This window comes from Tasmannia lanceolata, unplaced genomic scaffold, assembly GCF_043159265.1.
Source record: "Tasmannia lanceolata isolate RefF3 unplaced genomic scaffold, GAP_Taslan_0.1 ptg000008l, whole genome shotgun sequence".
In the NCBI taxonomy this organism is placed as follows: Eukaryota; Viridiplantae; Streptophyta; class Magnoliopsida; order Canellales; family Winteraceae; genus Tasmannia; species Tasmannia lanceolata.
In genome coordinates this window covers 39561697-39585065 of record NW_027518685.1, presented here as the reverse complement: position 1 = coordinate 39585065, position 23369 = coordinate 39561697, and the positions used below count along the sequence as shown (strand labels likewise).

The following is a 23369-nucleotide window of genomic DNA, read 5'->3' as shown; positions in this document are numbered from 1 at the left end:
AAATTTTATTTGAGTCGTTTAACTATGTATCATTCGCTCCTTAAAAAGAATTTTGTTGGAGAAAATGAATCAGTAGATGTAAACCAGAAATGATAAGAAGTAAAGAAGATGCTTCATGGCACGTAAACGCTTTCCTTAAGACGATATTCGCCCCCACCAATAGTGTGCAAAGGGGAACCACCAACTCGCCTCCAAGAGACAATGAAGCCCAGTTCCAAACCGAATACTTGGTGGCGTTCTGCACTAAACGGCACCAAGCCTGAAGCACTCTTGAATTTGTCAAGTATTTAAGACCTATGAAGCACGGGTACGGGTACGGGGTGCGGGTACGACACGACATGGGTACGTGGGTACGTGATTTGCAAAAAAATCGGGTGCGGGTACGTTCGGGTACGCCGAATATAATAATATATTTTAATATTTTATTATATATTTATAAAAATTTTAAAAAAAATTGTAGAGCAATCAAATAACAATAACATCACCAAAATGGAAAATTCTAATATTACTCTTCATTTCATAAGTGATTAAGTTCCATATTTCATAACATGAGGCATCAATACATCATTCATTAGAAAAAAAAGTCTGTCACCAGTGTGTTGACCAGTGCCTGACAAGATGAATAAATTTTAGAGACCAAATTATGAGATTTGTTTTGCCGGACTTTTGGGATTTAATAATGTTTGGACAAAATAGATTTTATGAATTTTTAAATTTTAAAAAATACCCCACCGTTTGAAAGTTAAGAAAGTTAAAATTTTGACCAGACCCTTTTTCTTTGAATTTTGTACTAGAACTGGAGAGTTGACTTTTTTTCCTTTTAGATTTGGGTGTTGAAACTATTTTTAATAAATCCAAAACGGGGGTATTCCGTTATTTACATGTAAATCTTAAGTAAATGGACAATAAATAAAATAGTAAAGACATTACTTAATGTAAATACCGAGTACAGGAAAGTAGAGAGAAGAACAGGAGAGGAAAGAGAAGCAGCAGGAAGAAGCAGGACGTGTCGGGTACACGTGGTGCGCACCCGACACGCACCCAACCACCAAAACTAGTTTTTTTTTTTTTTAAATGGCGTACGTACCCCGGACGTACCCGCACCCCATACGTGTCGGGTGCGGGTGCGGGAGCCCCGGGAGAGTACCCGTGCTTCCTAGTTTAAGACTCAAGTGTCTATTTCTACAGAATAATAGTACACTTGATGAATTCCAAAAGAAATCAGTAAAGAAGAATGTTGTAGGGGATTTTACATACGGTAAGAGAGTGAGAAAAGTCTCTGGAATAAGTAACTTATGTGCTACCAATGTGAATTTCAAATTATGTCTATAATGGGTGTTTTCTACTATTTTTTAGTCCCTGATGACTCTTCTATTTGAAATATACCCCTTCAGGGCACCTTTTTATGGCGGGTTAATTTCTGGCCGTTAGATCGCCCCAATCCGGGGGTTACTGTTGGCTTGTGTAAAAACCCCTTCCAACCCCGTAACTGCTAGATCAACCATCTACGGTGCAGATCGCACCCTTTGGGCTCATAACCGTTGGGACAATGAGACACAATCCAATGATCATCATCCACTAGCCGTTACACCACGATCCAACGGACTGGATCGCACCCGCTCGAGCACTGGGCATTATAGCACACGGGACCGAACTCATGGCCCAACCTGACCAAACCATTCGGTCATCTAATATGACCAATCACACTAAGCCCGATCGGACGGGCCAGATTGAATCTGAAAAAATTTAAGTGCTCGAATTGCTCCTTGCGACGATGCGTCGCGCGAAGTGCAAAGTGCGCCTAAAAAGCACAAATAGAGTGCCACTATCGCCCTATAGCCCATTGCCCACGACATGCGCATGCGTGCGCGGTGCAACGTGGTTCCACCCTTAACTAAGACCCAAAGTGCATTTAAACAAAGAAGAAATATGTGTAAAGCTATAAATAAACATCTCTTTCTCTTTTCACATCCGATGTGGGATCTTTTTGCACCCACTTCTAAACTCTCTTGCAAAAAAGAAGTTTTTCCAAAAGAAAAAGTTTTTCTTTTCCAAAACAATATAGGAAAATATTTTCCAAAACACTATTTTTGACCCAAAAACATGATTTTGAAAATCAAAATCCAACAATCCCTCACCATTTTCAAAATAAAAAACTTGTCTCATCATACTTGGAACTCTCATGCATAAATGAAGGTATCTTACGATTTGAACCTTCACCTAGTGAGAACATATCAAACTTGAACAGAATTGCATAGTAGATGTGTCTTTGAACTAACTATTCTATAAGGCCAACCGGGCACGTTTCACACAAAAGAAATTCATCTCCTTGGTGATTCTTATAAGTCGACACGTGTATTGGCCATGTGTGCCATGTGTCTGTATCTCGGTTTCACGAGTGCTCTAGAGACTAGCCACGTCTCATAGGAAGCGGCACCACTACCACACTCATATAAGTAGGCTTAAGAGTGCCCCTGTAATTATAACACCCTAACAACTTTGTTACAAGTCTATTAAGAGTTAATATGCGCAACCTCCTCTGTTACACATTACAGGTACCAAGCACTTTCCCTTTGGGATGGCATTTATATAATATATAGTGCTTCTAATCACTCCATATGATGTACTTGGGTTCATTGAACTCAAGACTTAATGTCTCTTCAAGAGTTTAGTTGAGTTTCCATCATTGGTGATCATATTTAGTGGCTTCAGACCCATCCCCATTGATGTCTTTAAAACCAAATCTCTTGCAAGACTTTTTGTTAATGGATCAGTCTGGCTTGATCTCACATAATCTACAGTTACTACTCCATCAGTAACAGCTTGATAACACTACGCCTAAGTCTAATATGCCTGGACTTACCATTATACACATGATTATATGCTCTTAATAGTGTAGCCTGACTATCACAATGCACATATATCGATGGCATAAGTTTAGACCAAATAGGAATTTATATTAGCAAATTCCTTAGCCATTCCGCCTCATCACAACAAGAGGCCAGTGCAATAAACTCTGCTTCCATGGTGGAAGTAGTTATGCAAGTTTGCTTCTTAGAAGCCTACCAAATATGTAAGAAATTGAAAGGAGTTTAGTGGTAGAGGCACGTTTCGGATTAACACTACCCTTAAGATAGATTATCGCCCCCACCACGAACGGTATGCAATCGGGTTCTCTTGCGACCTATCTCCAGGATACAACACCACTTTCTTTGTCTTCGACGGTGTGCACGCACCGGCTTGGACCTTGCGAACACGAACTATGCCGAACAAATTGCCCAAATGAAACCAAAGCTTGCAAAGGCTTGAAAGCTTGAAACTTGTAAAATCACTAATCAAGAAGAAATGAACAGTAGTTTTAAAGGAGATGAGACTGTATATATCACAAGAGAAAGAGTTCATTGCTTTGTATACACCAAAGAGGTGTATATCGTCAACACCTCAACGTCTCCAAGAGTGAATATCCATCCACTCGTTGATGAATGATCAACATCCTCAGTTAACCAACTGGCATCTGTGTATCATTCTAATACAATTGGATACCCACTATAAGGTAATCCATAGTTTATAGTGCCTTTTAGATATTTTAATATCCAATTTATAGCATTCCAATGTCCTTTACTAGGATTACTAGTAGATATACTTAGTTTTGCTACTGCAAATGCTATGTCGGGTCTAGCACATGTCATAACATCATTAAACTACCTATGACACTTGCATACTCTAATTGATATACAGCCCTACCAATGTTAGGATATTGTCTTATATTTGAATCAAAAGGTCTAGAGACAGGTGTGCTATCAAAATGATCAAATTTCCTCCGTACTTTTTCAATATAATGTGATTGGGTAAGAATAAGGTTACTACCTTCCCTTATTATTCTAATACCAAGAATCACATCTGCAACACCCATATCTTTCATGTCAAAGTTGATGACAAAAACTCTTTAGTTCTTATGATACTATCTATATCACTACTAAAGATTAACATGCCATCTACATATAAACATATAATGACACCTTTTCCACCTTTATACTCACTTATCAGACTCGTGTCTTAAAACTATTTGACAGTAAAAGCTTCTCAAATCTCTCATGCCATTGTTTAGGGGCTTGTTTAAGCCCATATAAACTCGTGTATCTTAAAACTATTTGACAGTAAAACCTTGTCACATCTCTCATGCCATTGTTTAGGGGCTTGTTTAAGCCCATATAAAGACCTAACTAACTTATACACTTTACGCTTTGACCAGGTATAATAAAACCTTCAGATTGATCCATATACACTTCTTCATCAAGTTCACCATTCAAGAATGATATTTTAACATCCATTTGGTGAATGTGAAGCTTGTATATAGATGCAAGAGCAATTATTACTCTAATAATTGAGATTCTAGCAATTGGGAAGTAAGTGTCAAAATAGTCTATTCCGGCTTTTTGTGTAAAGCCTTTGGCAACTAACCTTTCCTTTTTTTTGAAATAGTAATATATTGAATTAAAGGGAACCGAGATGGTCCACAAGCATTACATAAGGGACAAACACAAGAAAGACAAAATTACAATCTACGGAGGGAGGAAAACAAACCACTCCAATCCCGACCTTCTAACCCCTAACTTGGCTAAAGAATCTGCTTCACCATTAGCCAATCTACATGTCTAAAGATAATAGAAGACTCGGACACCCGGTCTAAAATCTCCTCAATAAAGCTTAGGAATCTCCAAGGCGGAGGCAGCGACCCCAATAACCATCTAACAACATTAGAAGAGTCTCCTTCCACAATCACCTTGTCCAAATGATCTTTATCTAAATGTAAAATACCATCATACTCTGCTCTGACTTCTGCCTTGCTTGAATCGCTTCTTCCATTTGGGCCAGAGAAAGCCCACACTACCTCACCAAATTCATCTCTAAATAGGCCTCTAATACCCGATGGACCTGGATTTCCAAAACAAGCACCATCAAAGTTTAACTTGAAAACACCAGGAGGAGGCGGAACCCACTTCTGAATCACTAGAGGTCTTCTTTCCACCTCATTGCATACTATTTGCCAACCCTCCCATAGGTCGAAAGCCGAAGCAAATATAAACATAAGAAGACTTCTCGCCCACATAATATCTAAAGCAATAATTTTAAGAAACACGCAGTAGGAAGATTTGGCTTTCCCTTCAAAAACCCTCGCATTTCTTTCTTTAAATAAGGTCCACCACATAGCCAAGAGACAAATTCTCCATAACACCTTCCCCTTCTTCTTCCAAGGCACAAAATTTGAACATTGACGGAATTGAGATATTGATCTTGGAAACACCCATTGAATTCCAAACGTAACTAAAATCAGTCCCCATATTTCTCTCGCTACCCTGCAATGAATAAATAAGTGGTCTATAGATTCCCCATCCTCCAAGCAAAGAGGGCAATGATCTACTAGCCATGTACCCCTTTTCCTCAAAAAATCAATAGTTTGGATACGCCCACTACTGACTGCCCACCCAAAGAAGCAAACTCTAGGAGGACAACAAAATTTCCATACCTTGGCGGAAAGAGAATCCTCATTAGATGGCACAAGCCGAGAATAGAAAGACTTGACCGAGAAAATACCCGATGTATTCCAAATCCAAAGTCTTCTATCCGCCCCGCACCTCTTAATATAACACCCTTCAATAATCTCCAACAGTTACGAAAAAGAATTCAGCTCTCTATCGAAAAAATTCCTCCTAAATCTCGGTCTCCAAATCACCCTAGGGTCAACTCGATCAAAGCATTCACACACTAGAGCTTCCTTTTCTGTCGTTACTAACAATAAATTCGGAAATAACTTTCCCAAAGGCTCCTTTGTACACAACACATCTAACCAAAAACTGATATGATCTCCTGAATATACTTTAAAATGGATTCCCTTTCTAAACTCGTGCCTCAAGCTTAAAATATCTTGCCAAGTTGTTAATCCCTTCTTCGCATATAAATCATCTGATTCCCAATTTCCTGATGAAAAACCATACTACCAATCACCTTCACCCATAAAGAAGATTCCTCTTCCCCAATACGCCAAGGCCATTTACTTGGAAGAGCATGATTAAAACCTTTGATTCTTCTTATGCCCAAGCCTCCATTCTTGATCGGCAAGCAAACTTTCTCCTATCTCACCAAAGGAATAACTTTCTTGTCATTCGATTCTTGTCAAAATACTTTTCTTGTCATTCGGCAAGCAACTAACCTTTCCTTAAACTTCTTTATGGTTCCCATATACTTTCATCTTCGTCTTGAAGATCCACTTACAACCTATGGGTTGTGATTCAGGAGGTAAATCAACTAATTTCCATGTTTTGTTACCCATGATGAAATCCATTTCATCACTGATGGCTTCTTTCCAAAAGGCTGCATCTTGAAATTTAATGGCTTCTTCATAGGTTTTTGGATCAGGCTCTATGTTTAGATCTATCATAGTTGAAGTAAAGACCACATCTCGTGACCCTTCAACTAGGTAAATAACACAATCAGGACCATAGTTCTTTTCCAAAAGGCTGCATCTTGAGATTTAATGGCTTCATAATAGGTTTTTGGATCAGGCTCTATTTTGAGGTCTATCATAGTTGAAGTAAAGACCACATCTCATGACCCTTCAACTAGGTAAATAACAAAATCATGACCATAGTTCTTTTTTCTTCTGTCTCTTTTACTTCCTCAAATCCCATTAGGTACCTCATTAGTTTCATCTTGAGGCTCTAATGAAGATTCTATAAGTGGGTTTGAATCCATTAATCTAGGAATGGAAGAGAACCTATTTTCAAAGAAGGTGGCATCCCTAGATTCTATAATTGTATTTATGTCTATTAGTTCATTGAGTTTTATAACTAAGAACCTATATGCTTTACTATGGTTTGCATATCCTAGAAATATGCATTCAATTTCCTTTTCACTTATGTTTTAGTTTTGGGTACCTGAAAAATGGCTCTATAATCCCAAACTTTATGATAACTAAAGTTGGGTTTTCTCTTTTTCCAAAGTTCATAGGGGGTTACATGAGTTTTCTTATTAGGTAAGTGACAAGCCGTTAGTAAGGCTTCACCCCAAAATCCTTTATTTAAACCAGAATTGACTAGCATGGAATTAACCATTTCCATTATAGTCCTATTATTTCTTTCCGCAACACCATTTTGTTGTGGTGTATAAGGGGTGGAAAACTCATGTATTATTCCCTCATTTTCACAAAATTCTGGAAATTAGTATTCCCCTCCCCTATCAGATCTAAGACAAATCTTAGATTCATATTGGTTTTCTACTTGTAAATTATAAGTTTTAAACCTATTTAATAGTTCATCTTTATAGCCTAATAGATATACATAGCAGTATTTTGAAAAGTCATCAATGAATGTGAAAAAATACTTTTTACCCTCTTGTAGGAGTGCCATGTAGATCACATACATCACTATATATCAATTAAGTCTCAAATACAGTTGGAATGCTATAAATAGGATAATAAACTATTTAAAAGGCATTATAGGCTATGGATTGTCTTATAATGGATATCCAGTTATATTAGAAGTATACAAAGATGCAAGTTGTTTAACTGAGCATGTTGATCATTCATCAACGAGTGGATTGATATTCACTCGTGGTGGGAGAGATATCTCCTTGGCTTCTAAGAAGCAGACTTGCATAACTCCTTCCACCATGGAGGCAGAGTTTATTACATTGGCCTCTTGTTGTAAAGAGGCGGAATGGCTAAGGAATTTGCTAATAGAAATTCCTATTTGCCTAAACATATGCTATCGATATATGTGCATCGTGATAGTCAGGCCACACTATCAAAGAGCATATAATCATGTGTATAATGGTAAGTAAGAGGCATATTAGACTTAGGCATAGTTTTATCAGGCAGTTACTTACTGATGGAGTAGTAACTATATATTATGTGAGATCAAGCCAGACCTTGGCTGATTCATTCACAAAAGGTCTTGCAAGAGATCTGGTGTTAAAGACATCAACGGGGATGGGTCTAAAGCCAACCTATGATCACCAATGATGGAAACTCAACTCAATGCTTGAAGAGATATCAAGTCTTGAGTTCAATGAGTCCTAACTATGTGAGTGTGGAAGTTGAGCATATTGGCACTTAATAGGCTTGTAACCAAGTTGTTAGGGTGTTATAGTTACAGGGGCACTCTTAAGCCATGCCTATGTGAGTGTGGAGGTGTTGCCGCTTCCTATGAGACCTAGCTCGTCTCTAGAGCACTCGTAAAACAGAGATACAGACACATGACCAACACATTTGTCGGCTTATAAGAATCACTTAAGGAGATGAATTTCTTATGTGTGAAACATGTCCGGTTAGCCTTATAGAATAGCTAGTTCAAAGACACGTCTACTATGCAATTCTGGTCAACTTTGATATGTTCTCACTACGTGAAGGTTCAAATCGTAAGATACCTCTATTTATCCATAATAGTTGCAAGTATGATGAGACAAGTTTTTAATTTTGAAAATGGTGGGGGATTGTTGGATTTTGATTTTCAAAATCATGTTTTTGGGTCAAAAATAGTGTTTTAGAAAATGTTTTCAAATAGTGATTCGAAAAAGAAAAAATTTTCTTTTGGAAAAACTTGTTTTTTGCAAGAGAGTGTAGAAGTGGGTGCAAAAAGATAGTCTCACATCGGATGTGAAAAGGGAAAGAAATGTGTATATATAGCTTTGCACATCTCTTCTTTGTTAAAATGCACTCTGGGTCTTAGCCAAGGGTGGAACCACGGGATGATGCAACGCACCATCCGCGCACGCGCGCGTGCCGTGGGCAATGGGCTATAGGGCGCTAGTAGCGCTTTTTAAGGCGCACTTTGCACTTCGCATGATGCATCGTCGCAAGCAGCACTTCGAGGATCGCACCGTGGATGGTTAATCTAGCAGTTACGGGGTTGAAAAGGGTTTTTACGCAAGCCAGCAGCCACCCCGGGATTGATCTAAACAGTAGAATCACAGATGGGTACGATCTAACAGCCTGAAATTAATCCGCGATAAAAAGGTGCCCTGAAAGGGTGTGTATTTCAAACAAAAGAGTCATCAGAGACTTAAAAACAGTATGAAACACCCATTACCCATAGAATTCGAAATTCACATTGTTAGCCCAAAAGTTATTGATTCTGAAAACTTTTCTCACTCTCTTACACTTTGTAAAATCCACTACAACATTCTTCGTTACTATTTTCTTTTGGAATTCATCAAGTGTACTGTTATTCTGCAGAAATAGACAATTGAGTCTCAAATACTTGACAAATTCAAGCGTGATTCAGCCTTGGTGTCGTTTAGTTTAGTGCAGAACGTCATCAGGCATTCGGTTTGGAACGGGGCTTCATTGTATCCTCTCCCTAACCCACATGTCAATTGTCTCCTGTCCACAAGCTATTCTAATGTGATCCTATTCAGTATGCAATCTCATTGTCGTACATTCGATCTTGCTTAGGGTCCACTACCCAAGTGATTGAGATAAGTCACTTCACATCTCGTGCATGTAGGCAAGATAGATGCTAGTTATATACAGGAGGAGGTGTCAAACCTCAACCCCAACTAGGAACTACTAAGGTCAGCAAAGAACCGGAATCCCATATCTCCTTGCTCCATAGGATCTATGAATCCATGAGCATGGTTTCCTACTTTGCTACCTAAGGACAAATACGTGTCAATGATAAGTAATTTATCACACATATTTAACTTTTAGTACCCATAATTTGTCATGAAAAGAAGCTTTTATTGATTAACATGCGAAATATACTGAGTTTTAAGGCACCAACTCTAACATAGGAAGCTTTGCAAGGTGATTCTAGATGGCAAAAGTTGTGAGGATCTAGTCTCACAAGAGATGGTATCCAAATTGGGGCAGAACACTCACAAAACCTCAGGAGATCGGTTGATTAAAGAAAGGTAATGAATATAAGGTGATTCATGGGTGCTTAGTTTCATTTTCACTCTAAAAGAACTATAGTAATGAAGTTTGGTGTAACATAGTTTATACAAAAGTTTGCCATAAGTTGGGTTGAACTTAGCAGTATGAGTGAAAAACCATCCATGATAAAGAGAAGAACAGCTACACCTACAAGGATGGCAAAAAGGTTGGTCTTGCCCCCGTGTGAGAGGAGTTTCGAAAGTATACCAAGGAGGTGCATTTGTTTTAGTCAACTCAAATTTGACTTTTAGTCAATCAACTGTTTCAAATTTAAAAATATTATGCCATTCTTTAATATCATTTTTATGAACTGCAACGTTGTGGTTTGTGGTTTGGGTCCTAAAAGCCCACGACTCGCACTCGACTCGGCGACGGATGGGCTCGTGGTTGTACTCTTAGGCATGGTTTCAAATTTCGGTTTCGGAATGCGTTTCGGTACTCACTGAAACTTAAATTTTGAAATTTTGGACGAAATCTAATAAAATAATATTTTATCTCATATAGAATTTAGGCTGAAATTACCGAAAATTAATAAAAGAATTTCGACCGAAATTTCGGGAAAATATTAAATAATTAACTAACTTCGAGATTTTTGGGTGAAATCCCTAAAATTTCGAAATTTCGGGATAAACGAAATTTCGGTCGAACTAAATTACAGTTTCGACTATTTATGATTTCAGTTTCAATATCCACCGAAACCCGAAATTTTCGGATTTCGGTCAAAATTTAAAACCATGCTCCTAGGTGGGAGTGGGATTAGGGCGACTAACAACGGGCCCTTTGTTGAATGAGCTAGGTGGGTCTCGATCTGCGTATATATGCTAAGAACGCTAAGCTTCTCAACTTAGAATGCCAATTGAAAGGCATCATCCACATCTTGAGCTAAGTATGAAGAGAAACAGACAATGGAGCTGATAACGTAGTTCGTTAAGGTATCGAATAGTGGCCTGCTCTTTGTCTTCAACTAAACTGTTACGGGCTATCAGGAGGTAAGACTCATCTGTATATTCTAATAGATTTCACCCTTTGTCAAAGGCTCAATAATCTTTGGTAGAGAGTAGCCCTGAATTCAATCATATGGTATTTGCTCTTCATTTAATCCTTTATTTTGGCCCAACTTCTAGTTTTGGCCTTTCCTCTTTGAAGTCTCCTGGACTATATTTGTTTCCACCAAACAAGGGCAGTTCCCTTCAGTTTCATTGTCACAAACTCAACTTTCTTGTCCTCAACTCAACTCAACTCAACAAAGCCTTTGTCCCAAGCTAGTTGGGGTCGACTAAATGAATCCTTCCGAAAAAAATTCATGAAGAAGGTAAAAGGGATATACCCGGCTCTAATCCTGGTTCTAGTTGGGTTCTTCTACATGGATCATTTTCTTCCATTCTATCCTATCCAAGGTTATGTTCTCTGTTATGTTCCTAGCTATCAAGTCTTTCCTCACTGTTTCTACCCATGTTATTTTCGGTCTACCCCTACCTCTTTTTACTCCCTCAACTTGGCACGAGTCACCTCTTCTCACCGGAGCATCCAAAGGCCTACGTTGGATATGTCCAAACCATCTTAAGCGGTGCTCTCTCATCTTCTCCTCGATTGGAGCCACCCCCACCTTTTTACGAATGTCTTCATTTTTAACTCAACTTTCTTGTCCTCTAGGAGGTTTTTCCATTCAAAGAAGTGATCGACACTAATGAGCCACTCAAAGAACTCGTCAAGGTTGAAGTGACCCTTAAAATCTGTTGTGCCCACTTGAATAGTCTCGCGATCTCTCTAATTAAGGCTCTCGTGAGCTTATCCTCAAGTGGGGTCGGGGCACATCGTAGAACCGCCTCGGCTCCTCCTAGGGTTGAATATCATCATTTGAATCCGGATGGCCTTCACAAGAGTTGTCAAGACCTAAAGCTCGACTACCAGCCTCACTTGAAAGGCGTGGATAAGCTGAGTGTGTTCACCCTAGGGGTCATGGCGTGATCGGGAGGTCCTAGCTCTATTTGGTTATTGATCCGAGTCAGTGCGGATCTAAGATCCACTAACATATCGGAATGTTGATCTAATGTTCATGATTTGCTACCAAGCCCATTGGTGCTGGACTCAACCACGCCCCTGATGTGGAGCATTGGTCCTGTTAGTCATGGCCAAAGGGTGTGAAGTGACGTAGAGGGCGACCCAATGAGCTCTAGAAACAAGTGTGACTCCTAAATAGAGATTAAGATTACCCTAGACTATGGAAACTGACACCTAACTAACCTGGAACAGATCATTGTGTTTTTTTTTAAATGGCATAGAATCTACTCTACTTAACTCAACTCAACTAAGCCTTTGTCCCAAACTAGCTGGGGTCGGCTAATGAATCCTTTAGAAAATTTTCATTTAAATGGCAGAGAATATATATTAAAAATAAAAAAAGCGACCGAGATGGTTGATACAAGAGAAAAATCATGGGGAGAAAATATAAAAAACACAAAACCCTCAAGAGGGGACAACATAAAAAATCGCTAGCGATGCCATGTTGACTCCGAGCCGAGCGAGTCTATCCGCTTCACTATTGACCTAGAACAGATCTTACGACCCAAAGGCAGCACTAGAGACTTGATTCCTACCTAAAGTGTCCTAACTGACAACAAAGAGCAAACTAGACTCTAAGGGGAATGTGATCGAGCGCCTAGATGGCATATGATTCTAGAATTGACGCAGGATTAGAGCTTTGGGATTCGATACCAATTTGATGCAGGCCTAGGGTTCGCAAGTCATTTTCGGAGAACTTTAGGAGTGTAGATAGGCTGTAACTTCAATAAAATGGCATCATAAATTCTCATAACAAAATAAACAATAGGTAGTAATCAAATGACAACTAGATTTTTACAAAGATTCAAAACCTTAGAATTATTTAACAAATAGAAATCAAATTACCCAAGCGAATTCCATAAAATAAGTTATAAACCAGGGAAATCAGGTTACTAATCAAGAATATCAGATCCCTAATCGGATCTATTAAACAAATCAGATTTATTATAAAAAAAAAAAAACACTATCTATTGATGGTCAAAAAAAGCTAGGATGGATTGTGGACTAGTGGCAAGGGGAGTCTGAGGTAAGAACTAAGGATAATGAATAGGAGGCAAGTAAAGGAAGATAAAGTGCTAATTAGGTGGGTAGAAGGGCCAAAAGAGGGTGATGTAGGTAGACTAATGAAAGAAATATGATGGATCCATACTAATGATATCGTATTAGGCCTCAAGCATTGTTCTGCTGCAGGTGGTCTCCAAGAGGGGGAAGAAAGATAGTTAGATTAGTGATAAAAGGGGAGATAAGGCAAGATAAAATAAAGAATGCTCAAGATAAAAAGCGAGATCAAGATCAAGATCCAGAAATACAGTGAGAGAGAGAGAGAGAGAGAGAGATCCAGAGAAGATAAAGATCCATAAAAGATCAAGATATGGGAGATGATTTTTTCAACCCCCTGTAGGATTATGCGCCCCCCTTTTAAAGTGAACTGTGGCAGACTTCAACACTTTTTTATGTCAAAGCACATTAAAAGGGGGGTGCATAATCCTACCGGGGGGAGGGGGCGAAAAAATCATCTCCCTAAAAAAGGGTGTGAATGAAGATCAAGGAGGAGAAGATAAAATGGGGGAATGAGAACGGTTTAGAAACCCAATCTAACAAGGGTGAAAAGGAAGCGGCGAAAAAAAAAGATGTAGGGATGTAAGAGGGGCAAAGGAAAATACAATGAAACAAATAAACAGCCAAAGAGGCAAGGGGAGTGCAAAAGATTAATGCAAGAAGGGGAGTGGAAAAGATTAATGCAAGAAGGGAGGAAGGATAGTGAGATGGACCGTGGAAAGGGATGGGTTGAAGAAATAAAGGAAGGTGTAATAGAGGAGAGAAGAGAATAGAAGAGGGAAAAGATCAAGTGGAGGTGAAAGGGGAATGTGTGTGTGTGTGTGTGAGAGAGAGAGAGAGAGAGAGAGAGAGAGAGAGAGATCATCAGGGTGAGAGGGGAAGAGGGGTATGAGAGGTAGACCAAAAAGGGTGGGAGAGAGAGAGAGAGAGAGAGAGAGAGAGAGAGGGAGGGGGGAGGGCGAGAGAGGATGTCGACTACTTCAAAGGATTGGGAAGAGGTGGGTTGCTTCATGGTTTTCTAAAATTAGGTTTGAGGGAGTGCATTAAGATTTATATGTGGAGGTGGCTTGTAACTTAAGTGGTGGGCCATGGTTTTTCCCAATAGGTTATAAGTATTCCATGGGTAGAGGTTATAAAAGATGGGCAAGTAAATATCAAAAATAAAAATAAAAATAAAAAATGGGTAAGTCGGTCAGGGTAAGGCTATAAAATGCGGGTAAAAGATAAGTATGTAAAAGAGTAAGTGGGTCATGCGTTGATGTGGATATCCCCCACATCTAGGCTAATAATATGCTAACAAATCTAATAAAATACGACCTAAAAGAAATATAATACATGTCCAATATTCCAATAAAAAAACAACTTAAGAAGAATGACATCAAAAATGCATATGAAACTACATATAAAAAACTGGAATGACTAAACCACATAAAAAATGCATACAAAACTACGTATCAAAGCAAAATGGAACAGATCTCAGTTGCTAAAAGCCGAAACTATACCTTTTGAACCCGAGCAGTCAACCTCGTCATCGCACTCTTTAACTTACGCACCCGATCCAAGTTACGACTACTGATCTGCATATTATTGTAATCATTGGCAAACAGGTTGTATAGACCGGAAAAGGAATAATTTCAGCACAGAAATAAAAAAGCACTAGCCAACAAATATGTGAACAGATGAACACTAATAAAAGAGCATAAAAAAACCTGTTCTAATTTCATAAACCACATCTAGGCTATATAATACATAACAAATTAATATCACAAAAGAGCAGAAAATAACCTGTTCTAATTCCATAAACCACATCTAGGCTATATAATACATAACAAATTAATCTCCAATACATACATACATATATATACATATACATGTGGAAAGAAAATATAATCTCTAACATTCATGTGTGGGAAAAGAAAGCAATTGAATTTTTATCATCATTGTGTTAATCATAAATAGAGAAACAGCTAACAAAACAGAACGAATAATGTCAATATTATACATGCTCGAATTTTATGAAGCACTGTATAATGCCCACTGCCACTGGAATCAAGTAGCTGTTAGTATTTGGAGTCCATCTTATCGAAGGTATGCTCCATGCCTCTCCCAATGGTTTGTTAATCCACTTTGAAAAATAAAAGATATAAAGATCCAATCCAATTGGACATGATATGATCAGGAAAGGCTAGCTCAATAAAAAATAAGAGTGACTGACAGTGTTTTGGGATCATCAAACTGCAATTCAGCATGTGTAGCTATTAGTCTATTACAACATGCCCATTCCATTACTCATCCATGGGTTTCATTGTAAACTCAAGCACAATCTCACAAGTTTTTGGGAATTCCAGTAGTAAATAAGCTTGTGCAGACCAAAGTTGGGGAAAAGAAATTATCCAAGACAAGCCAGGGAAAAATGCACTCAATAGATGTTGGGGTTGGGTAGGGGGGAGAGTCTGGGTAGTGCATCACAGTTAGCGACAGGTCATTAATGTAATACATTTTGCATTTTATTGACTATAATTTACAATTTAACCTACACATATTATCTCCCAGCAAGGGTAAAAATGAAAGATAATAACCTAAGACGTGTATAAACATGAAAATAAATTATCCGCTAGACAACTAAATCACCAGACAACTTCATTATTCAACTATATAGACATAATAGATTGCAAAGACGGGAAAAGGGAGAAATCAATTTACCTTGGAGGTCAGCTCATCTAAAGCTGGGTAAGCAGCAGTCTCTAATTCCGTGGTACGCGCATCAAGAAAACTGCAAATGGCTTCCAAAGCTACCTCTAGGGCACGGAATTCAAATGGAGACTCTACATTGCATGACTCAGCACAGTCAGGGTGCCAAACAATATTATATCTACATGAAATTATGCAGAATTGCTTCTAACATCTAAAGAAAGAAAAAGACATGATTATGCTAATAAGCAAGGATTTTCCTTCCAAAAAAAAAGTACAAAAGTAATTCAAACGTCAAAAAGAAAATGAGAACTGACACCACAGGCAAATGCCCAAAAGGAATCCTTACCATCTTCTTCGACTCCTTCAGCATCACGTTGCCCGCTCAAGTGCTCCCTCTCATCTCCTTGTGCTTGGCGAATAGTATTTGCAGGCGGCAAACGTCTGCGGAGTTCCTCAACGATAGGAATAACATTATCGTCTAGGGGATCTCGAAGCAATACCTAGTCCACAAAATGTAAATCAATAAGTTGAAAACAGTAGCCGTTTTCTTTTTCCATTTTCTTTGTTTTTTTTTAATGGTGGACTACTTTTTTAAAAGGCAAGCAAATGCTCTTTTTCCATTTTCGGTTTGTTTTTTTTTTTTGGCATTTATTGTTTCTTTTTTTTCTTCTTTTGAAAATCGACAATTTTATTGATACTATGAGAAAAGTACATTGGGGACCAGGGGTCCCAACTTTGCATTACATAGAATCAATTCAAGCTGGCCAGGACTATACTCCTAGGCCAGAAAAAGTATCTGGATCTGGAGCAAGGATACCCTATACTATGACCACAAATACCAAAAACTTCCTCCAAACCTTGACATGTATATTTCAGTCCCCCAAAAACTAAACTTCTAGCAATGTCCCAAAAAGCTACAGGAACCTCCCTAAAATCAGGAAATTTCAGCGGCACCACACCTTACCCAGCTCACCTAAGCCGAGCACTTCTCCAATTCCTCCAAAATGTGCTGAATCTAAAAATCCGGCATTTCGATGAGAAGTTCCTCCAGAACCCGATCCAGGTGACTAGGACTTCTTCTGTCAGCGATCCTTTCTTCCACGAGCCGGATGCCTACCACCTTATTAGCTTCCCAATTCAGTCTCCTCTCGGCCCTTTCTTTAGCCAAAAGAAAGTTGAAAGATGGGTGTTTAAATAACGGTGAGTGGGTATCTTTGACCTCGCCAGACCCACTAAGGCAGTACAAGGTGAAAGGGCAATCCTGAGCTTCTAGCTTAAAATTTTTCCATTGCTTCCGGGGAAGATCTCCCGCCACTTCTTTGGGCGTCGGGTCAATAACGAAAGCCCTCTTTTCATCATTAATTCATCGACTTCATCCTCTTAAGAATATTTTCTAAAATCATAATCTCCGTAAATAACCGTGTACTCCTCACACCTGAGCATGTGGAAGAATCACGAGAGTTGCCTTGATTATCTATTCCTGCTAGATGCCTTGATTATCCAGAGCAAGAGGGTGAATCGCCCAAAATACCGAGAAAATCCAATAGATCCCTTGAGCTTCTAACTTTTCTTCATGGTGTTGTGCTAATGATGCCCTATAGTTCCAGAACAAAGACCTTACAACTTCCCTCTCCTCGATAAAGGAGATGACTATTCGATTAGCGCTTATCCGCTCCCCAAAGTCCAAAAAACTGAGGGGAGACCCATACCTAAAAGCCAAAATATTCTAGAAGCTGGGGAAAAAGCCTATTGGCTTATCCCAAAGCAGGATCTACTCTAGGCACATGGGATAGGGCATTTATCTTAGATGGCATTTATTGTTTCTTTTTCTCATTCATCCCATTCTTCTTTGTAGTAATTGAGTAGATTTAGCTTCACTTATCATTCCGCTCAATCTTAATTTAGTTTTCTCTTTTTCTATTTTGGGTTTGCTACGGACCATCGCAGAAGGCATTTCACGGACCAGCTGTTGCATGAGCACAGCCATCTTAGATGAATTAAATGAACAAGGACAAAAACTGTTGAAAAGTGAGCCCACGTGGCTGCTCTTTCATGCAACGGCCGGTTTGCAAAATGCCTTCTGCAATGGTCCCTAGCAAAACCCTTTTTATTTAATATTTTGTTTTCCACTTTTGACACGCAGAAATAACAATACCAGAAGAATCAGTAATAATTCTCCAAAAACATATTTCCTTTGTTCAACTAGGCAAATTTAAACAATTTACTACTGCCATCAAAGTTTAGTTCTAAAAGAACAGAAGGCTTGCTCAGGACATCCTTTTTTCTTTGCGATGAACATTTCTTATGCATTCATGAAAAGATTCCATGGAAACGGTAGATTATAGATGTTCCTTTTACCTCAATATTGCTGGATTTGTTCAGACCCTTTAGGCTGCTATGGGTTGCCAAACAAAACCCTAACATTTCGTGCCTTAAAAGCTACCCAGATTGAAAAGGGAAGATGATTTTTCAAATACTTCCTTTTTCTATTGCCTGTTACCTACACTACAAGACTAAAAGTCTGTAATACTGGTAAAAAAATTGATAAGATCCACGTCAACATCGAATGGGCCAAAAAGAGAAGTCAGACCTGACAGAACCACAAACAACGAAGAAATAAAGGTGAAGGATTCTCATCCAGGTTGTTAGAAGAGAAGATAGATGAGAATGTGTGAGTTGGAGATGTGCTCCCCCTCACTTTTTTTTTTTTTTGAATGGTTGTGCTCCCCCTCACTTATGCATTTATATAAAGAGGAATACAAAGACCAAAGTGCCCTTAGGCACATATACACTCTAACACTCCCCTCAAGCTGGAATGTAGATGTCATACATTCCTAACTTGTTACAAATATCATTTATTCCTAACTTGTTACAAATATCATTTATCTTGGCTTTACTCAAGGGCTTGGTAAATACATCCACTAGCTGATCTACCGATCTAGTGACGTAGTGCATATGTCCCCTTTTTGGATCCTTTGGCGTATGAAATGACAATCCACCTCTATGTGTTTGGTTCGCCCATGAAACACTGGATTGGTGGCAATGTGAATAGCAGCTCTATTATCACAATAAAGCTGAGCAAGAGATGAGGAAGTGAAGCTGATCTCAGATAGAAGATAGTGCAACCAAATAAGTTCTCTGCCTGTGTGTGACATGGCACGTTATTCTGCCTCTGCACTCAACTTCGCTACCACGTCTTGTTTCTTAATTTTCCATGACACTAAGTTCCCTCCAACAAAGGTAAAATATCCCGTGGTACATCTCCTATCTGCTGGTGACCCTGGCCAATCTCTATCACAAAATCCTTCGAACTTCTCATGCTCATTCTTCTCGAATAGCAAGCCTCTGCCTGGCGTACTTTTCAAGTAGCAAAGAATCTGAATCACAGCATCCCAGTAGGTGGTGCGTGGTGCACTCATAAACTGGCTAACCACCCCCACTGCATATGAAATATCTGGGCGAGTAACTATGAGGTAAATCAGCTTCCCTGCTAGTCGTCTATATGTACCAAGGTCGTTTAGTACTGTGGATGTAGCTTTGAATTGTTAGATGGAAGGTTACTATTCTATTGGCCATCAATGCTCACGGATTGCCTAAACAACATGGCAAGGTAGTGTCACATGTGCCAAATACATGAAGAGCCCTTGTAAGTCATATGTGAAGGAAGGGCGAACCAGGTAAAAAGAAAGTAACGATTCTAATAAGGGTGGTCTACGATCAGGTAGCTCGACCATCTGGTCCCTTTGAAAGCCGCTCTTTACATGAGCCAAGCATGACTCCTATCACTTTCTTATTAGTAAGTCACTTCAGGCTTGGCTCACAAGCGCTAGCACATCGGGCTTCTATCCGTTCGGCCTAATCCCTATAGTCCCATCGAACATAGGGATGTTCCTCACAAACTCCATAGGAGCAATCCAGGGTTTGTCGATAAGATGTAGAAAATACCGGTGGCGAACCGGGGGGTCCGAGTTCAGGCAGGAGGGTCCGTGGTATGGCCCTCCAAGCCCCACATTGATTTCTACACGGAATGTAGGATTTCTTTTTCGCGTTTCGTTTCGAATTTCTCATTGGTTTGGACTTGTGGCTAAGTATTGTAATCTTTTCTTATGTTTGTCTCTCGTGTAATAAATATTTTGTCACCTGTTCAAAAATTACAAATAGGCTTATTCTAAAAAAAATCAGTCAATAAAGTTAGAGACTGAAACCATTATCACAAAATTAAGGAGGTGAGTCTCCATACATGATTTTTCTTATTCAAGAATGAAACTTTGTTAAGAGGTTGTTTGACCTCTGGATGCATGAAAAAAAATAATGGAAATTCTAGAGTTTTTAGACATTGTTTTTTTCACGGAAATTCTTTTTCCATTATTTTTCCAAGATCAAAATGCCCCCTGGGTCGATTGTTGAAAAAGGCAGAAGACAAGCACCTCAAGGCAGGCGTAGGAAAAATGCTTCAAAGGCTTAAGGTTGAATCGTAATGCAAACCAGGCATACACTTCCAAAGTGGAAAAGGCTAAGTGTAAGTCACTCTATGAAGTTGTTACGTGCCTAATTGGCCGTAACACAAACAAGCAAACGGAAAAAAGAAAAAGAGGGGGAGAGAGGTTGATTCGAGGCAATCAGACCTCCTAATGGCTGAAATTGAGAGGAGCCATGACTCTCCAAGACAAAGTCTCCTTTGCTATTGTAAAAATCTTCTCTTCTTTCATTTCATTGGATTACTACTACATAAATACAAGCAAGAGAGAGTGCCATACAAGATTAACTTGCACATATCATTCCACCCCCATACAAACAACCTTGTCCTCAAGGTTGAATTGTTGAGAAAATACTTATAATCCACCAAGGTCCCAAATCATAATGGCCGCCATCATTTGAATCCCTCCTTCAAAATCCATTGCGAACGAAGTTGGAAAGAAATGCAATTTTTGTGGAGGCGCATGGAAACGACAAATTGATCGAAAAACTTGGCATGGTGTTCAACTAAAATATATTCGTCCACATCAATTCTCGCATTTTTCTCCATTTGAAAATCAACATTTTCAAGATTCTGTTTTTCTTCGTCGTTGCGCATTTCCTCTTTCACCGTGCTGATTTTTTTCAAACCTTCCACAAATCTTCGTTGTCCTTCAATCATTTTCAAAACCAATGCTTTAATTTCCTGTAAATCTTCACGTACGGATTCCCAAAACTCCGACGACGCAAGCATGTCGCAGGATCGACGACTCTGATACCACTTGTTACGTGCCTAATCGGCCATAACGGAAATAAACAAAAAGAAAATAGAAATGAGGGGAAAGAGGTTGATTCGAGGCAACAAGACCTCTTGATGCTCAAATTGAGAGGAACCATGACTCTCCTACAAAGTTTCCTTTGCTGTAGAATTCTTTTCTTCTCCTTTCATTCAATTACAACTAAATAAATACAAGTAAAAGAGAATGCAACATCACAAGTCCATCTACCCACTTACAAGACACATCACCAATAACTAACCCCATAACTCTAAAACGCATAGCCACTACATAATAACTAGATAATAACTAACCCCGTATACAAGATTAACTTGCACATATCAGAAGTCAATAAATACCTAGATCAAAACTTGAAAAATCAAATTCTAGTTTTTCTTGTATTCTAATTTCTTTGCTCTGTTAATCCCCAATAAGTTTTCCCTATTCTCCCTTCTCTAGAAGTCAGACGACTGTGAAAAAGTTTTTGTGATTTCCTCAAAACCACTCAACAAAGTCAAAAGCTACAAGTTGCTATCGATTTCAAGTAGCTGTTATTTTTTTTAGCAAACAAGCATATACCCATTTTCTGCCATTTTTTATGGGTGTTTTGAGGCTCACGCCTAATGCTTATGCTTGAAATTACTTATTTCAAAACAAAATTTCCCCATTTCAATATCAAATTCTCCAATTTAAGAGAAAGAAGATCGACTGCAAACAAAAAATTCAATTCCAAAATTAGTCTTCTTAGCTAACTTTAGTCCAGAAAACAAAATTACTCTTAGGGTGTGTTCGGCAACTATTTTTTTACGGGATTTTCCCCTTTTTTAGGGGTGGAGACTGACGAAAGCCAAAAAAATCTCAAAAATCTTGTTCGGCGGCGTGACCCTCTAAGGTCCATTTCCAAAATTTCTGCTACTTTTTCGACTAAAAAATAAAAATAGGATTCCTTGAAGCGATAAATAACCGTTCCTAAAGTTTCTCATCACTCCGTTTCCGCCCGATTCTTTAGGCGAGAATGAGAAATGTTGCCAAACATGCCCTTAATTTTTTCAATGAAGCTATACGAAGCTAGCAATAGTACAATTAAAAGGAAAAAAAGTACAATAACAGAACTCATAATTATAGAATGATTTAAAAAAATGTGTTCGTCGGCTTACCTCTTCTGCAGTGATTATCGCCTTGATATGCTGTTTCCAAAACACAAACACAAATCCCACAAAAATAAAAAAAATAAAAAATAAAAAAAACGAAAACAAGAAATCAGCAAATATTGAAATTCACCTCCAAATTGAGAACAATTGCCCTCTCTCGACCGAGGATCGTTGAAGGATACGATAATAATGGATCGAGGATTCGTAGATCTCTCGCGTGAATCTGAACTCTATGCATAATCGCATACTTATCAACATCCAAGATCGTGCCCTCGCCCGTGTAATCTAATAAAATCCAGCTCCTTGAAACGGCTGTCTTTTTCTTTAGAGCGGCCTGAAGATCCATGGATCCTTCTCGAGCCAAGAAAAAAAAAACCTAGAAAGGATTGAAATCTTCGAAGAGAATCATAGGCTAATAGTCCACAGCTATTTTTCGAGAAGGTTTGGGAAGAGTTCGATTAAGATGATCAAAATAGAGGGAGAAACCCTAACCCTAACCCTAACCCTAAAAGAAAAGGACTGTTTTGCGCCGAGGGTTCGAGAGATTGGAGCGGAGATTCGTGAAGTGAAGTAGAAGTTTTAGTGATTTACGCGAGGGATCGAGAGACGTAAAACCTAACCCTAACGGGAAAAAGCGAATTTCTTGAGACGTTTGAGAAGCGAAAAGGGAAATTACCATAGTTGGATCACCAAGAAGCTTTCTGAGATATGAATATGATTACTTGGCTAATTGCACAGACAGAAAGAGAAGGAGAGATTATTTGTATTTAAAAAAGCTATCAATATTTGCACTAACTCATTTTGTCTTTTATTGTTTAAACTGCTGTCAATTGTCACTGCTGACATGCTGAGATCCCAAAAGCTCTCGGAATCCAATTAACCAATAAAAGACAAGATGGTTTCGTGCAATTATCAAAATATGGTAGTGCCAGTATCAGTTGCGTTAAAATAATGGAAATGATCTTCGGCCTAATTCTTTGTCGAGCCACCCCTCCTCCTAGTGTAAAAAGAGGAGTCATAACTAGACTGCAGGGGGTGGACATGGAAGACAAAAGGGGAGAATATATCACTTACCTAAAACAGGTTAATTAAAGGAAGTTAAGAGTAGCATCGAGAATACACGAAAAAGACGTAGATCTGCAAAACAAGGGTCAAAACGCAACCCTGCAGGACAATAATTCCCTTCTTAAGAAAAGAGTAAAATATTCGTTTTTGATTGAAGAAAAGAGTGTTTTCCAATAT

At 38.8% G+C, this 23369-nt stretch overlaps 1 protein-coding gene across 1 annotated transcript in view; it reads right to left on the bottom strand.

Moving 5' to 3' along the window:
* The window catches only part of LOC143885320 (magnesium transporter MRS2-I-like), a 43284-nt gene extending 20430 nt beyond the window's left edge, over positions 1-22854 (bottom strand). The window contains exons 1-5 of the mRNA XM_077389432.1: positions 22258-22854; positions 22134-22163; positions 16092-16245; positions 15755-15876; positions 14554-14628 (exon numbers count right to left, since the gene is read on the bottom strand). Of these exons, the coding sequence (XP_077245547.1) occupies positions 14554-14628; positions 15755-15876; positions 16092-16245; positions 22134-22163; positions 22258-22473 (597 nt within the window). The 5' untranslated portion in view covers positions 22474-22854. The remainder of the gene's footprint in view (positions 1-14553; positions 14629-15754; positions 15877-16091; positions 16246-22133; positions 22164-22257) is intronic.
* Positions 22855-23369: the final 515 nt, after the last annotated feature.